Source organism: Ahaetulla prasina, chromosome 5, assembly GCF_028640845.1.
Source record: "Ahaetulla prasina isolate Xishuangbanna chromosome 5, ASM2864084v1, whole genome shotgun sequence".
Lineage (NCBI taxonomy): Eukaryota > Metazoa > Chordata > Lepidosauria > Squamata > Colubridae > Ahaetulla > Ahaetulla prasina.
In genome coordinates, this window is record NC_080543.1 from 55,763,029 (window position 1) to 55,780,181 (window position 17,153).

Consider the following 17,153-nt stretch of genomic DNA (forward strand, 5'->3'; position numbering starts at 1 on the left):
AGGGTTGTGTTCACTTGCACTCCTTAAAGTTTTGTTGCAAGAGGGTAGCCATTATCTCCCCACTTCTTAAAAGCGTGAAGAGAATTTGGACTGTACGCCACTCATCGAGATCAAAAATAAGTGTTGGGAGAGGGGAGAGAGACCGTCTTCTTCTTACTTTCAGGGTAATCCTATCCACGTTTATTCAGACGCCTTAGCCCCGTTGATGCACTGTAGAAGAGCAGCAGCTCATTGGTCTCTAACCCCCATCCCATCACTTACAGGCAGCGGCAGCACCAGCAATAACCAAGGAGCGCGTCAAGGGGCTGGGGCATGGCCAACAATCAGCCCGAAGCGCATCCCACCCTAGAGCAGCATAGCGTCTTTTCAAAGGGAGGAGGAGGAGGAGGAGGAGGAGAAGAATTAGAAGTTGTAGTCGCCGAAGACCCACAGAGAGGTCACGGCCACCTCGAAGGAGACTGGCCAGAACAGGGTCAAGGGAACCTCATGGGGCACAAAAGCGGAGAGTCACTGCGCGGCAATCAACATTGAATAACTAGCCGGCAGTTCAAGGCTGCGCCGGCTCCTCCGCCCCGCGCGCCAGCCGTCCTGCCGGCTTTGGAAAGTGTTGCCTGGCTTCCCCGCCACTCTCCGCCAACGCGCAAACAGCCGCGCCGCGCCCTTCTTCGCTTTTCCAACCGCGCCGCGGGCTGCATCTGGCCGGGATTTCCTCTTCGGGGAAAGTGCGTGGAAGCTGGGCGAAGCCGCCGCGCCGCGTTCCCGCCCCTTTCCTTCGCCTCCCTCTCCCTCGCGGAGTCGGTCTCCCTCGGCCGCTCCGGTCCTGGGAAAAACAGGGACTCTCTTGGCTGGAGCCGTCATGTGACCCGACTGGGCTGCCTGGATCGGCGCCGCACCATGAGGGAACTGGGGGCTGGGCAGAGCGCGAGCCGGCGCCGGGTAGCGCCCCGGGGGCTCTTGCTCCCTCGCCTCTTCTGCCTGCTCCTGCTTTGGACCAAAGAGAGTGCCGCGCTGGCGGACTTCTCAGGTAAAGGGACGCGACCCTTGGCCACCGCCGTCCCCCCCACCTTCTCTGTCAGTCCCCTCAAGGCAAGGCGGCAGGGAACCGATGGGCGCCGGCGAGCCCCAGGGAGGGATGTCCAGGAACCCCGTTGGTTTAGAAGGGGATGTTTGAGCGCTTTGGGGGATTGATTGAGCGGTCTACTTTCCCTGTCTCCGAAGTCCAATAAGGATGAGATCAGGGAAGAAAGGTTTACCTGTCAGGTTTCTACCCACCCTGGAACTTTTAAATGGTCGACAGCAGCCTTCGCTGACCTAACTGATCACCACTAGACAGCCTTCTAGTTGGGAGTGATCCAACATCTCTAGCAGAGAGCATTCAGGGCTGGAAACCTGCTGCGTATGACAAAATTAAATAACAACTTCAATCTTAGTATGTTGCCTCAAACTACAAAGTTGTATACTCATTTTATTAACGGCTTATCCAGGTTTCTTTCCTGGAGTTTGTTATACTTTTTAGCTAAGGAATTGTTTCTCTTAGGATATTGACAGTACCTTCCTAAAGGCTTCTAAATAAATGAAAACACTCATTTTAAAAGTGGAAGCATCAGTGTTCTTCGGCAATAAAGTATGTGGCAAGTTCTAAGGATGAACCCACTATATGACAAAACTGATATTCAATGAATGCCCCTTTGATATTGCTTTCTAGTTAATTTTAATATCTGAGCCCTTATCTATTCTGATTTTATCCAGACCTTCCACTAAAGACAGCTGAATAATTATTATCAGCTCTGTTCAGTCAGGGCATACTGTACAGGTTCTGAATGTTTTGAAAGAAGCATGGATAGGAGCAGGGAATTTTCAGAATACATATTTGCAGAAATATGTATATGTATAATGCATATATATAATGCAGACATTGTTTGTTAGGTGCATGCTTGTGAGGTTTACTCATGCTGGGGATATGGGCAGAGAGGAAGGAAAACTCAATCCAGAAGGCATGTTTAGAAAAGATAACATTCCTTTTTAAGTATTCTAGAAAAAAATAATAATTTGCACATGGTAATTCATTCTCCATTCTTTTTTACATGACAATCAGGATAGCTAAAAGACTTTCTAAAAGTGTAAAACCACAACTCTGTAATATTTTCCAAAGAAAATTATTTCAATATCCGTTCATAGGTGGTAAGAATTCTAAGTAACATTAGAGATTTAATTTAAAAAAAATAGAAAAGGTTCTTCATTGGCAACCTTTAGTCTCAAAAGACTATGGTATCGTGCTCTGGAAAGAGATCCTAAAACAGCATCTAGAGTGACTAAAAAGGCCAATTCAAGAATGGCAATCCCTTCCACACTGAGGGCAGATACATTCTGTCCCCTGCCCAGCCCCCAGATTTCACTGATTCCAGGACTGCCTCTTTGCCTCAGCCTGCCGAACAAGTGTCTCTTCGAATTGGAGAAGGCCATGCTGTGTTTTTAGCCTCCAAACTGAATGATCAGAGGTCAAGGTCATTATAAGGTTATAGTTATACATTAATTTAAAATCAAAAAAGCCATTTTAGAAGAACAATTATAAGTTTCAAGAAACACTATCAATGTTCAGAGATTCTGAGAGTTGCAATTCAAAAATCTGAAGGCAGCTGATTGCCTATAAAAGTTTAACCATTAAGATAGCAAATTGTTAGCATAAACATTTGAAATGTATAATATATATACATACCAAGATGATTACTAAATATTATGTTTGAGTAATATTTAATTGAGTGCTACAGATTGGTAAGAAAATGTTTGATAAATAGCTGCACTAAAGTAGTCAGCCTGCAAATCTGTCCAAAATATATATTGACAGAATAAGTCAAAACCCCAAAACACACTCGGAAAATAATTAGGAAGCTATCATTGCTGAGACATGTTGATAGATGCTCAGGGATTCTGGAGAAAACTTGAGCATGTTAAGTATACAAAAAAGTAAATCTGCGTGCTATGACAACATAAAACAAACATGAGTCAACAAGAATTCACATATTTCCTCACCCACACATGCAAGTGATATAAGGGATAATACAATTGAATGGAAAAAGTGCTGCCCATTTAATCATTCAATAGCCATTGTTTTTGGAACCGGAAAAGTCATATAGTTTAGGATTAAAAGGGCACAGAACATTTACTAGAAATTCCCGTATTGCACAAGCACAACTAATAAAGCATGAAAGCAACTGTAAAAAGATTGGTGCTTAATTTAGCTAAAACCCCTGCAATTGTTACTTTTTTTATTATAATGGTTAAAAAAACCTAAGGAAGAATTGCTTGCATATTTCATATTCTCTGCAAGATACAAGAGTAGAACATTGTACTTCACAGAAACAAAAGGCATACATCCATTTTAGTATGTGTGAAGGGACTTAAGGAACAGAGCAGGAAGTTTTTTCTTGACCATGAGACTGCAACTCAACATGAGATATAGTGCATCTTAAAAGCTCATCTTGAATGCATGTAGAGCAGGGATGTCAAACTCAAGGCCCGGGGGCTGGATCCAGCCCGTGGGGTCTTAGATCTGGCCTGTGGGGCTGCCCTGGAAATAGTAAAGGACCGGCCCGGGGTGCCTCTGCCAGTGAAAACAAAGCTCAGGAGGGCTGCGGGTGGCCCTCCCGAGCTCCATTTTCGCTAACAGAGGGTAGCAGGAAGCCGTCGCAGCCAAAAACGGAGTGTGGGAACCCATTTTCACTGGCAGAGCACTCGGGCCACCACAGGTGCCCCCAACACCTGTGGTGGCCCGATGTCAAGATGATCATGCACCCCCCAGCCACGCCCCCACCTGCCCCCCCAATGTCAAACACAACTCTGCCTCCCCAATGTCAAACACAACTCTGTTGTGGCCCTCAATGAAATTGAGTTTGACACCCCTGATGTAGAGCTTAACTGTTTTGAAATTATCAATTAGTTAGTGGGGAGGGATGAAACCAAATCCTTAGTTCATTATATGTACTTTTTAAGCTGAATTTTTTAACTTTTAAATATATTTATTTTAATGTATAATTATTTGCAGTCTAGTTCTTCAGTCTCTTGCAGGACAATGGTAATATGTGAAAACCTACAAGGGCTATAGATGTATTGAATTCACTGAAATAAACCCAATCTTACATACAAATGGTCCTTGAGTTACGGCAGTAATGGAGCCTGCCCATTATGGTCATAAGTTGTAATGGATATAAAACAAGATAGTAATGAACCCAATTTTAAAAGGTTTTTTTATGGCAGTCGCTAGGCGAATGCCATAGTCATTATGTGAATCCATTGTTTGCTATGGTATAGTTCTGCCAAAAGACGGAAGGAGCAGTTTTCAACAAAACCAGTACAATCACATGATCATGGGATGCTGCAAATGACTATATATCCAGCTATGCAGTGGTGGGATTAAAAATTTTTTTACTACCGGTTCTGTGGGTGTGGCTTCGTGGGCATGGCATATCGTGGTGGGCGTGGCTTGGTGGGCATGGCACGGGAAGGATCCTGTAAAATCTCCATTCCCACCCCACTCCAGGGGAAGGATACTGTAAAATCTCCATTTCCTCCCGATCAGCTGGGACTCTTGGGAGGCAGAGAATAGATGGGGGGTGGGGCCAGTCAGAGGTGGTATTTACCCATTCTCTGAACTACTCAAAATTTCCACTACCGGTTCTCTAGAAGTGGTCAGAACCTGCTGAATATGTTGCTGAGCGCCCAAATCTCAGAATTTCCAATCTGGGTGGTAAGTCCTCTTTTCAGGTAGGTTGTAACTTTGAACAGTTGCTAATCGACCAGCTGTAAATCAAGGACTGCCTGTATAAAGTTTTCAGTTTATTCATGAGTTTTCAGTCTACATCAGTTTAAATGCTAGTATTAGATGATCTGGTTTATGGAGTAGAATCAGGGGACTGTTTTTTGCAAATGGATGCTTTGGACGCTAAAGTGAGCATCTGATTCCTAATATTTTCTGAAGTATCTGGATTTTCTGTGTTCTAGACTTCCTGCTGATTTAATCTGGATGAGTTTGTTTGGTTTAGTGATTGTCATCATTAATTAATGTCTGAATATTGTACAAATAGCATGTGATGATTCAAGGCATAGCCTGGTAAAGATCTGTTGGTACTTTATTGGGCTATTTTGATATTTGCTATTAAACTTTGGCAGAGTGTCTTCACTACAGTTTGGGGAGGGGGAGAGGCATTGATGGCAAAGTTTCTCCAGCATGCTGGCTGGAGCATTCTGAGAGTTGAAGTCCACACATCTTAAAGTTGCCAGATTTGAAAAAAAAACACAGTCATACAGGCATATTTTCCATTTCTGATGTCCTTATCCAAAAATCTGCTAGTAGATTTGACAGCCAGCAGGGTGGCTGGCACAGCACAGAATTTTGATCCAGGTCTACTATTAGTTAGCCAAAGTATTCTGGCTTTTTTTTTGTCTGAAGGAGTACTGACATTCCTTATCCTTTCTTTCAGTGCTGGTTTTTGATCAGCTGACTTTTTTTTTCCATGGGTATTTTTAAGTATAAACAACTTTTGAACACTTGCAAATTATTGAATGCTTTTCTACATTAGTATATAGCTAGTATTTTCTCATCAATCTACACACCTGTTTATAACATGACACTAAATGACAGTCCTTACTTTGACACTACACAGAATATAGGACTATTTAACTTTGATTTTCCATACATATGATTCAAAGGAAGAGAATAGTGACCATTATTGCAGCATGTGATCATAAAACTTAATTTCTGGGTTGGCAAACACCGCAAGATTATTTCTCTGGCACTTCATTTAGATGTTTCAGAAATAACTATTCAGAAACAGTGCCAGGTTACCTTAGTTTCACAGGTTCCTAATAGGACTTAGGTTTGAAATACCTAAACTGCAACTGTGAATCTAGTTGCATGGCACAAATTCTAGTTGGATGTAACTTTTCAAAAGGGTTGTCCTAAAGTTCCAATATTCTTAGTAGCCACATAATGGAGCTAACACCAATATAACTTAATCATGATTTCATGCTCAAGGAATAATTTGATTAATAATGTAGCAATAGCTCAAGAAATAAATAATATTGACCAATGCTCTACAGCATCCTTTGCAAGTCAAGAATCACTTGCAAGTCACACCACCATGTTGAGAACCATCATGGATAAAAGACATTCATGAAAGGGGTGAAATCCAGCAGGTTCTGACAGGTTCTGGAGAGGAAATTTTGAGTAGTTCGGAGAACCGACAATACCACCTCTGGCTGGCCCCAGAGTGGGGAGGGAATGGAGATTTTGCAGTATCCTCCCCTGCCATGACCACCAAGCCTCACCCACCAAACCACACCACACCCACCAAGCCACGCCCACAGAACCGGTAGTAAAAAAAGTTGGATTTCACCACTGATTCATGATCATGTAGGGTATCATCCTATTCAGATGTGCTGCAAGCAAAATAATAGCTAATATTATTTTCCACGATAAATAGTCAGAGAATGCCTGTCTATTGATTTCCGGAGCTCCCAGAAAATGAATCATAGTTTTATTGGGGTGCTCATAAAGTCATGAACAACTTGAATCATATTGATGTTACACATAGCATGTATAGATATTGAGTTTCAGACAACCATTGAGAAAGCAGCTAAAGCTAGCAGAAACCAGTTCAGTCCAAACTTTTAATTAACTTTTATATTCTTCCTTCAACTGTGGTTTGTATTTTTGTTTTTAGGATACTTATTATGATGGCTTTTTATACATATATTTGCTGGTTTTATATCTTCATTTTTTAATCTATTGTTGGGAACCACTCAGAGCCGCCTTAGGTGATTTATTTATTTAAATAAATAAATAAAGTCTTCTATGGAAGCTAGAGTGAGTAGAACTGATGCATTATCTGTAATTAATTTTCATGTTTTTTCTCTGTGCCAGATGTTTTGAGATCTCTGTTTCAGTGAGAATATCTAGCAATTGCAGTGAGCCATAGCAATAGCACTTAGATTTATGTACGTTTCACAGGGTGTTACAGTCCTCTCTAAGTGGTTTACAAAGTCAGCATATTGCCCCCAACAATCTGGGCCATTAATTATTAATTATTTTATTTTATTTTAGAAAATTTATATTGCCGCCTACTCGCACATGGCAATTCAAGGCAGCTTACATGGATAAAAAAACCATAGAAAAGAAATAAAAAGAAAAATAATAAAATAGTAAAATAATAATCCCCCACTGTTAGATTTGGGCAATAAAGAGGCAGGAGACCAGTGAGTGACAACAGCTCTTCAGTTTATAGTGAACCCAGCAAAAGACATCCGGCAAAACCCCTCTTTATATACAGTTTTGGCTGAGGCTTCAACCAATCAGCAACGTGCTTGTTCCCGCCCAAATTTCCCTCCAAAACTTTAAAGATACATTACACTCCTTCCCTCCCAGAATGCATTGTACCCACATTTACATAAAATTAGCATCTTATTTCTCTACGTAGTCACGCAAGTAGACAGGGCGTCTCCTAACTCTTTCGGACCTGCGCAATTCATTTTCTGGGAGTGAGTCGAGGGACTGTTAGTTCCTCCCAGCTCCTCCTCTAGGCCATCTGGCCCTGGATTATTGGCAGAGTCGTCCCTGCTGTCTTCAGGAGGAACCGGTTGGCGTCGCTGGACTTCATCGGACTCAGATAAGTCCCCCGTTCGCCCCGGGTTTGAGTCAGCTGTAAATTCAAACATTTGGTAGTCAGGGCCTGGCTGCTTTGTTTCTGTTTTACTTGCTATTCGTTTTCTTATTTGGTCTATGTGGCATCTCCAAACCCGGCCATCCTCCATATCTACTAGATATGATTTCGGCCCGGTTATTCCAAGAATTGTCCCTTTTAACCATGTTGGGCCCTCGCTATAGTTGTGCGCCCACACTGGGTCACCCACTGTCATTTCTCTAGTTTTACCGTGTGCCCCCTTGTACCCATCTGGGGTGTAGGTTGGGTTTAGGCGGTCTAACGGGCACCTGAGTTTCCTACCCATCAATAGTTCCGCCGGGCTGCGGCCAGTTGTCACACAGGGGGTTCTATGTTGGACTGCCAAAAAGGTATCGATTTTTGTTTGCCAATCGCCTGGCCTAATCCTCGATAGCGCTTCTTTGGCGCTCCAAACGAAACGTTCTGCAAGTCTGTTCGTCGCCGGGTGGAAAGACGCCGAGAGGACATGTCTGATGCCCTCCTCCGCCAAGTACCCCTCAAACTGGGTTGCCGTGAATTGCGGGCCGTTGTCGGAAACTAGGGTGTCGGGCAACCCATGGGTTACAAATAGGTGCCTCAGGACTGAGATGACTGCCTCGGCCGTCGTGGATCTCATGAGGATGATTTCTAGCCATTTTGAGTAGGCATCTACTACTATTAAAAAGGTTTGCCCGTGGAATGGCCCGGCAAAATCGATGTGAATCCTAGACCATGGCCCCTGGGGTTTCTCCCACTCTCTAATTGGGGCCGTAGGGGGTAGTGGCCTTGACTCTTGGCAGGATTGGCATTTCCCTACCCTGTCGCTAATTTCCTTGTCCATCAAGGGCCACCACACATAGCTCCTCGCTAAACCCTTCATTCTCACGATCCCTGGGTGGCCCACATGCAGAAGTTCCAATACATTCTTTCGTAATTTCTCCGGGATCACCACCCTATCCCCCCATAACAGACACCCCCCTTGAACCGATAGTTCTGCTCGTTTTTTCACAAAGTCTTTGAAACGCTCGCCCGGCGCAGCAGGCCATCCCCTTTGTACCCAACCAATTACAGTCCTTATTGTAATGTCCTTGTAAGATGCCCTAGCCACCTCCTTGGATGTGACTGGGCCAGAGTCCAAAGAGTCAATTAGCAGGACGGGTGTCCCCGGGGTTGGGTCTTCGATAGTCTCTGGTAACGGGCACCTACTCAGAGCGTCCGCATGCCCTAAGTCCTTTCCTGGGCGATGAAGCAATTTGTAAGAGTATGCCGCTAGGAAGATAGTCCATCGGGTCAGTCTGGGCGAAAGTGCAACAGGTGTTGGGTGGTCGCCCGCCAATAGGCCCAGTAGGGGTCTATGGTCCGTGACTATTTCGAAATCTCGTCCGAATACATATTCGTGGAATTTCTTAACCCCGGAGACTATAGCCAATGCTTCCCTATCTAGCTGGCTATAGTTCCTCTCGGCTGAGGACATTGTTCGGGAATAATATGCTATAGGGGCTTCTGTTCCATTTGGCAATCTGTGGCTGAGCACAGCCCCCACCCCATAGGGAGATGCATCACAAACTAGTACTAATGGCAACGTGCCATTGTATTGAATAAGGAGGCTATCGCTGGACAAAAGGTTTTTCACCCCTTCAAATGCCTTAGCTTCTGCCTTCCCCCAGGACCAAACAGCGTTCTTTGCTAGTAATTTGTGTAGCGGTTCGGCTATAGTTGCCTTGTTCTTTAAGAATACCGCATAGAAGTTGACAAGCCCTAAGAAATCCTGTAACTCCATTTTATTTTGGGGAGCTGGGGCCTTCCTGATGGCCCGTACCTTGCTCTCAGTGGGGTGAATCCCATCCTCGTCGCCAATGTTAGATTCGGGCAATAAAGAGGCAGGAGACCAGTGAGTGACAACAGCTCTTCAGTTTATAGTGAACCCAGCAAAAGACATCCGGCAAAACCCCTCTTTATATACAGTTTTGGCTGAGGCTTCAACCAATCAGCAACGTGCTTGTTCCCGCCCAAATTTCCCTCCAAAACTTTAAAGATACATTACACTCACCCTGGCAACAACGGTGATCACTGGCTGCCAGCAGTTTGGCAGATCGAATCTCACCAGACTCAAGGTTGACTCAGCCTTCTAGCCTTCCGAGGTCAGTAAAATGATGACCTAAATTGTTGGGGGTAATATGCTGACTCTGTAAACTGCTTAGAGAGGGCTGTAAAGCGCTATGAAGCGGTATATAAGTCTAAGTGCTATTGCTATTAATGGGGTCCATCTCACTCTGGATTTCCAGGCCCGTTGACAGAACCACGTTTTCAGCGTTTTCCAAAGAGTGTTAGAGTGGGGGCCAGTCTAATGTCAGGGGGAATAATGTTCCAGAGAGAGGGAGATACCACAGAGAAGGCCCTTCTTCTGGGTCCCACCAGATGTATCTCCCTACCGGATGGGCCCCACAACATTCTTTGCCTCTCCACTCTAGCAGATCGGGTAAACGTGACCAGCAAGAGATAGTCCCTCAGATAACCTGGTCCCAAGCCATGAAGGCAGGGGTGAAATCTAATTTTTTTTGCTACCAGTTCTGTGGGTGTGGCTTGGTGGGCGTAGCTTGGTGGGGATCATGTGACTGGGTGGGTCTGGTTATGTGACAGGGATCAAAAGACAGAAACTCACTAGCAATATCCTGCTGGCGCAGGGTTGGACTAGATGACCTCCAGGTCCCTTCCAGCCCTGGATTATCCTCTGAAGCTGCATCGAGTGCCAGGTTTGTACTCCTTCCTTCCCCTCCTCCCTCCCTCCTTCCTTCCTTCCTTCCTTCCTTCCTTCCTTCCTTCCTTCCTTCCTTCCTTTATTTTGTCACAACAGTCCTTCCTTCCTTCCTGCCTCCTTTCTTTCTCTCTCTCTTAAAAACGAGAGAGACACCCCCCCCACAAACCCCGTTTTTCCTCCCAGCAGGCTTCACTGATAGCCAAACCAAAAAACGGAGGGGAAGTCTGTTTTTCCTTCCAGCAGGCTTCAGGGAAGCTTCAGGGAACTGGGAGGAAAAACAGACTCCCCCCCCCTGTTTTTTGGTTTGGCTAGCAGAGCCTGCTGGGAGGAAAAACGAACTCTCCCTCTCCTGTTTTTTGGCTAGCACCCAGCTGAGCCACGCGATCATCAGAGGCTTTTTTTTTTTACCTCTAAAAGCATTTTTTCAGCCGAAGAAAAAATGCTTTTAAAAGTAAGGAAAAAAACTCCTCTGATGATGGCGCGGCTCAGCTGGGCATGGCCGGGGGGAGGGGATTTTTGCTACCGATTCTCCGAACCACCCACTGTCATCACTACTGGATCGGGCGATCTGGTCTGAACCGGGAGCATTTCACCCCTGCATGAAGGGCTTTAAAGTTGACAACCAGCACCTTGAATTACACCTGGAAACAAATTAGCAACCAATGCACTTACTGCAGGAGAGGTGAAACATGTGCACATCGAGGTCTGCATAAAACCATGAGGACTGCTGCATTTTCCACCAACTGAAGCTTCTGGATGCTCTTCAGGGGCAGCCCCATGTAGAGCGCATTGTAATAGTCAAGACAGGAGGTGACTAGGGCATGACTGACCATGAGAAGGGATTGTTGGTCCAGGAAAGGGCATAAATGTCACACAACGCACAGTTAGAAAGGCCCTCCTGGCCACGACTGCCACCTGCGCTTTGAGCAGGAGTTGTGAATCCAGGAGAACCCCCAGATTATGCACAGGATCTGTTTGGGGCAGTGCCACCCCATCCAAGACCAAAGGTGGCAATTCTCCATGGGCCAAAGAATCCCAAACCCAAAGCTACTCGTTGGGTTCAATTCCAGCCCATTGCTCCCCATCCAGCCTCTAACAGTCTCGAGGCACTCTGAGAGAGAGGTCACAGCATCGCTTAACTCACCACAGCCTGAGACATATAGCCGAGTATCATCAGCATATAGATGATATTTCAGTCTATGGTGATGGATGATCTCACTCAATGGCTTCATGTCAATGTTGAATAGGAGCAAAGAGAATACCGAGCCCTGCAGGATCCTGCAAAACAGTGGGCAAGGGCTGGATCTCTCACCTACTGTTAACACTGACTGAGAGCATCCACAGAGGAAGTAATTGAGAGATTATTTCCTGCTATGATCTCAGATGATAGCAGGTTGCATTGTTTACATCAGTGGGTCTGTTTTTCATCATACAGTTTAAATAGTTTTGAGTAGTTTAATTATTTTTTCTTTGATTTGCTTAAAAATGTATTATTTTAATAAGAATAAAATATGATCCAGGTTTTAATTTGTAGCTATTTGTTGATATGTATAAAATCATGTCAATGTGTCATTATCTTTAAGGATTAGTGACCATAATTACTTGAATCAAAGGCAAAATAAGGATTGTCAATGGTGACAGGAAATTTCAGAGTTGTAGTTTCCTGCTCATTTAAGTTTGGGTGAATAATATTTCAACTCAGCCATAGGAAAGACTTACCAAAAAAGGCCAGCATTTACCTTCTAACTGTGGTTGGATATATGGTGGTATGTCTTAAAGAACTACATAAGTCTAAATACCAGGCATCTAAAGTTGTTGATCTGGGTCCAACTTTTTCTTCCTTGTTAGTAGCTACAGAATAGATTTCTTTAAACTTGGCTGGGTTTGTGAAAACAAATCTTTTTAAAGAGACAGATCACTCTTCTGCCTTGTATAAGCAAAAAGTTTATTATAGGGAAAGCAGTGAGTTACATTTGATTAATAACTCGCTCTGTGTTTCATATAAACTTTTTTCCAATAAAGTAAAACTTTATATTTTATTTGGCAGCAAATGCTAAAGCATTACAATGTACATTGCCAAAAAGAAAAAAGAAAAAGAAAAAGAAAAGAAAAGGCAATACGAGATCCAAAATACCAAGAATTTCTGCATCCAATAATGAGGTGATTAATGAGGCATTTAGAGTTAAAAACATATTCCTCCTTAAGCCGTTTCTCATCCACATGAGTTTTGAGCTTTGATATTAAGATTATTCAGTGGTATACGTTCCAGGGTCTCTGATAATTTTGAAAATGTAGTTTTTATATTAAGAGACTCAGGGTTGGAGTTTTTGTCCTAGCCACATGTGCCAATAATCAGTGTCACTAATCTGAGGTACTGCAATAATTTCCTTTCGTCCTGTCAAAAAAATATATTTACTTTCATTTCCATTTCCATATGCATTATATTCAGCTTTTGTCCTGAACCAAAAGTTGTTTGTTTATTAAAGACAGAAGAAATCCCATTTTTCCAGACGTCTAGAAATAGATTTGGTTGCATCATCCTTGTTGAAGGTTTATAAAACAACACAATATGCTTTCAATTGTAATGGATTTTAACTGTCAAATTTTATGCTTCTCAATTTAAGAGTTGATGTAATAATGGTATCAGATTTTTTATTTTCCAAAGCTGCAATCCTTAGCATTTTAACTGAAAAGTAGATTTTATTGAAATCAATATTACTGACTTAATTGGGCACATTAAGTATTTTGGAGTAGGTTCTGAAGGTTATAATTGACTTTATCTTGAATGTGCAGTGAAGTTTAGAAGCACTAATTTGTGATTTTATTGTCATATATCTGAAGTACATTTAAATCTGTAGACTTTATTTTCAAGAAGAATATGGTTTATCAAATGCTCATATGATCGTAATTATTATTATATAATTATATAAAGCATCTGTCATATTTGTGTACTGGTAATCCCCGAGTTATGACAGTTAACTTAGCGATTATTCAAAGTTACGACCCAGTCCCACCCCCCAAGTACTTATGAACCAGTCCTGAAATTACAAATGTTGCAGCATCACATTTGCAAATGATGACAGAGGTGCTGCAACATACACCCTGCCTATTCCCTGCCCTCTCCCAGTTGGGTCTTCACAGGCATTTCGCATGTGGAGACAGACACACTTACCTTGCAAAGATCTCCACTCTGCCACAGTTTCTTTGCCTGCTTTGTTGTTTGAGGTCTTTGGGGCATTCACAGAGAACAGAAGCCTAAAGTACCATGAGATCCTGCAAGATTAGTGGCGCAAGATCTCGTGCTACTGATCTTGCGTGATCTCGTACTACTTTAGGCCTCTGTTCTCTGCGAATTGAGGCCTAGACGAGTTCTGCGGCAAAAGACTTTGCAAATGGAGGGAAGGCTTTGGTCCTTCAGGCCTTCCCTCGGTTTGCCATTTTCTTGCTGAAGCCTGCAGGGAGATTGTGGCAAGCCCTTTGCAAAAAGCGTTTGCCAGCATGAGTGGAGCTTGGGAGGGGCGGGCACGTCCCTTCGAAGCTCTGTACCAGCAATGCTGTTTTGCAAAGGGCTGCCAAAGCCTAGAGGGATGCATAAAGCTTTTGCCAGTTTGGACAGAGCTTTGGAGAGACATGCGTGCCCCTCTGGGGCTCCATTTTCAGTGGTAAAGGCCTCCTTAAGCACTTTGCCACCAAAAATGGAGCCCCAGAGTGGCATGTGCAACCCTCCGAAGCTCTGTCCATACCGGCAAAGGCTTTTTACAAAGGGTTGCCAAAGGCTGCAGGGAGATTGCATCCCTTAGGCTTCGGCTACCCTTTGCAAAAAGCCTTTGCTGGCAACAGCAGAGCTTGGGAGTGGGCAGCGTGTACCTCACAAGCTCTGTTCAGCTGGAAAAGGCTTTTTACAATTGCTTGCCAAAGTGCTTGCAAGCCGATGGGACTCTCTTAGGCAGGGGGTTTTGCTGGCTAAAAGTGTCCTATCACTTCCAAACTCTTTGTGGGCTGAGTCTGGAAGCTTCTGAGTGTCATTATCACATGCAGCAGAGAGGCTGAAGAGGAGATAGGTCACTAGATTTTCGCCAGGTAAGTGACTGGCATGGCAGAATGGGGGGGGGGAAGCAATTGTGGGGAACATGAGATTTTGGGTTGGGGAGGCCTTAGGTGGTCTTAAGCAGGTGGACTGTTCCATCACTAGGCCTCCCATGGCCTTCCCTATCGTGAGATACCTCATGTGCAGTTAACGACCTGCGCATTCAATTAACAAATGCGTGGGCGAAAGCAGGGAGTGATTGTGGTCAAGTTATGTGATTCACTCCTATGAATCCTCGGGTTATGAATGTAATTGGCAGGCTTCATTGCATTCATAACTCGAGGACTGCTTGTACTTGTGATACATAGGTATGTTTATTTTGCTTTGCATTCTCTTTTTCCGTACAGAGAGATTATGTAAAAGGATCTACATAGGGAGAAATGTTTTACTGGCATGTATATTTCAGGCTTTTAACCTAATGTATCAGAAATGTTCTATAAACTTTATCCTTACTCCTCCTGATTTTCCTGTAACCAGTTGACAATTGCACATGTATTTGTATTGTTTATTATTCCTGAAAATTTAAGAACTTGACAATCTGGATGTTTTTGGCAGCAGAAAAGTTGGATTCAAGACAAAAAAGATGAGTGACATAATATAAACATTGAATGTAGAAGAAACAGTGCTTTTCATTACTTGGAATTCCAAGGAAACAAAATTCCATATATATTCCATACATCCTCATTATTTGTTGCCATTATAATAATATACTTCATGGGCAGAATGTTTGGCAAATATTGAATTGTTTAAAAGAATTAATTTTTCAGTTTCATTTCCAGATTGGTTGCAATGAGTAACTTGACATATCTTTATTATTTTTTAAAAAAGAGATTTAGAATAAAATAGTAAAATGACAAAGAAATATTAAGGCCATAATTCTATGTATTATCTCAATAATTGAAGTTAGCAACACTGGTTTTTACATAATTATGTATCAGACAAAAATATTTCAGAAAAAGGTTCCTTATTTTGGTCCAGTTTAATCTCACTGGTTTCAAATTGTGTGACAATTTTCCCAATGTTGTTTATGAGGTAGGAGATTTCAGAATAACCTGTTCTTTCAAATATTTCAGAATTCTTTATACAGTAAGCAGTAGGCAGTTGATGGAAGTCATAATTGGTTAGATTGGCACAAATATTAGATTACAACTCCCAGTGTCCTAGAGTAACAGTCCCCAACCTTTTTGGTACCAAGAACCAGTTTTGTGAAAGTCAATTTTTCCACAGACTGAGCAGTGGGGGGAATGGTTTCGGTTTCGCTCGCTTGCCTGCTGCTCACCTTCAGTTGTGTGACCCAGTTCCTAACAGGCCACGGGCCAGTACTGATCTGTGTCCCAGTGGTTGGGGACCCCTTACCTGGGGTGTATCATGCTGGTCATGGTAGTTGGACCTCTTAAGAGCTAGAATTCAACAACTAGAGGAGAACCTGAGTTGTTTTATTTGTAGGTTATAGTACTAATGATGACCATATGATTTCAGTGAGGTATTTTCCATATTAAATTGTATATGGTGTAATATGGAAAATTATGCTTTTTTTAAAAAAATGCATATTGTCTAATTAGTATAATTGATTTTCCTACATCAAAGTTTGCATACTGTATGGAAACTGATTGCCCTATAGGCTAAATCCAAACTTGGTCTTAGTTAAAGAAGACTCCTGGAAATCAATATGACATAACTTAATTGTTTTCAGTCTATTTACTCTAAGGACCTTTCCTCACTACTGATTTACAGACCCATTCCCGAGTCAGCAGAAAATTATATTAGCCAATGGTATTTGTGGGGGAACCGGGGAAGCAAATCTGGCAAGATGACACTCACAACATTCTGACCCATTCCCCATTCTGTTTATATGTGCATCAACAACTTTTACACATATAAAGTGGTAAGGACTTTGATTATGATGCCATCCCTGCCTGATATCTTCCCTAGTTTGACCTCCCTCCCATGAAACTACTCATACTGGCATATAATTTGCAGTCCCTATTGCTGATTCCTATCTTGTATCTTTTTCTCTGTTTCAAGTAACTGCATTCACTTAAACGTTTCCTTCAAGGTAAAGGGTGACCAAGCCTAAGAGATGTTAAAGACCATGAGGCAGTGGTTCGATTCAACCGGTTTGCACCACTTTGGGTGAAACAGTTGTTAAACTGATAGCTGGCCCCTCCCTCCCCACCCCACCCCTTCCAGAAGTTCCCATGTGCTGCCAGGTAAATGCAGGGAGGCCTACTAGGCCCAAAACAGGGCACAAGGATGGGGTGCATGTGCCCCCCCGTGGCCCGTTTTTGCTCCCAGGGAGTGCAGGAGGCTGAGTGTTACCACATCACCATGGCCACACCCACCCAGCTGTTCAGAGAACCGGTTGTTAAATTATTTGAATCCCACCACTGCCATGAGGTTATCCTTCAAATGTTGTGGAATAAAGGGAGAAATATTACACTACAGATTCAAGATAAGGACACTTTTGGTTTGTCTTATTAATGGGCTAGGAAGGAGATCAAGGCAACATAATCGTACAGAAAAAAATGATGAGAAAGAAAGAAATGGGCATGTTTGTAGTACCATAGTTGGATGGGGAGAAACAGGCTCAAGCTTAATCCCTCCAAGACGGAGT

The 17,153-nt window shown here is 43.1% G+C and overlaps 2 protein-coding genes across 3 annotated transcripts in view; one reads left to right on the forward strand and one right to left on the reverse strand.

Moving 5' to 3' along the window:
- Positions 1–405: 405 nt before the first annotated feature.
- Positions 406–17,153, forward strand: part of EVA1C (eva-1 homolog C) — a 55,282-nt gene continuing 38,534 nt past the window's right edge. Inside the window, exon 1 of one of the 2 annotated variants that reach the window (XR_009155396.1) lies at positions 406–1,024. Coding sequence is in view for 1 of the 2 variants with exons in the window: in XM_058185743.1 (XP_058041726.1) it covers positions 895–1,024 (130 nt within the window). In the remaining variant the exon portion in view is untranslated. The remainder of the gene's footprint in view (positions 1,025–17,153) is intronic. The other variant, XM_058185743.1, reaches the window with a different exon arrangement.
- Positions 6,548–10,621, reverse strand: LOC131199700 (uncharacterized protein K02A2.6-like). Its single transcript, XM_058185741.1, has 2 exons — positions 10,357–10,621; positions 6,548–9,852 (listed from the first exon to the last, which is right to left on the reverse strand). The coding sequence occupies exon 2, from the start codon at positions 9,472–9,474 to the stop codon at positions 7,465–7,467; it is 2,010 nt and encodes a 669-aa protein (XP_058041724.1). The 5' UTR covers positions 9,475–9,852; positions 10,357–10,621; the 3' UTR covers positions 6,548–7,464.

Coding starts and splice junctions, on each gene's coding strand:
- LOC131199700 (XM_058185741.1), bottom strand. CDS start 9,474: ATGGAGTTACAGGATTTCTTAGGGCTTGTCAACTTCTATGCGGTATTC.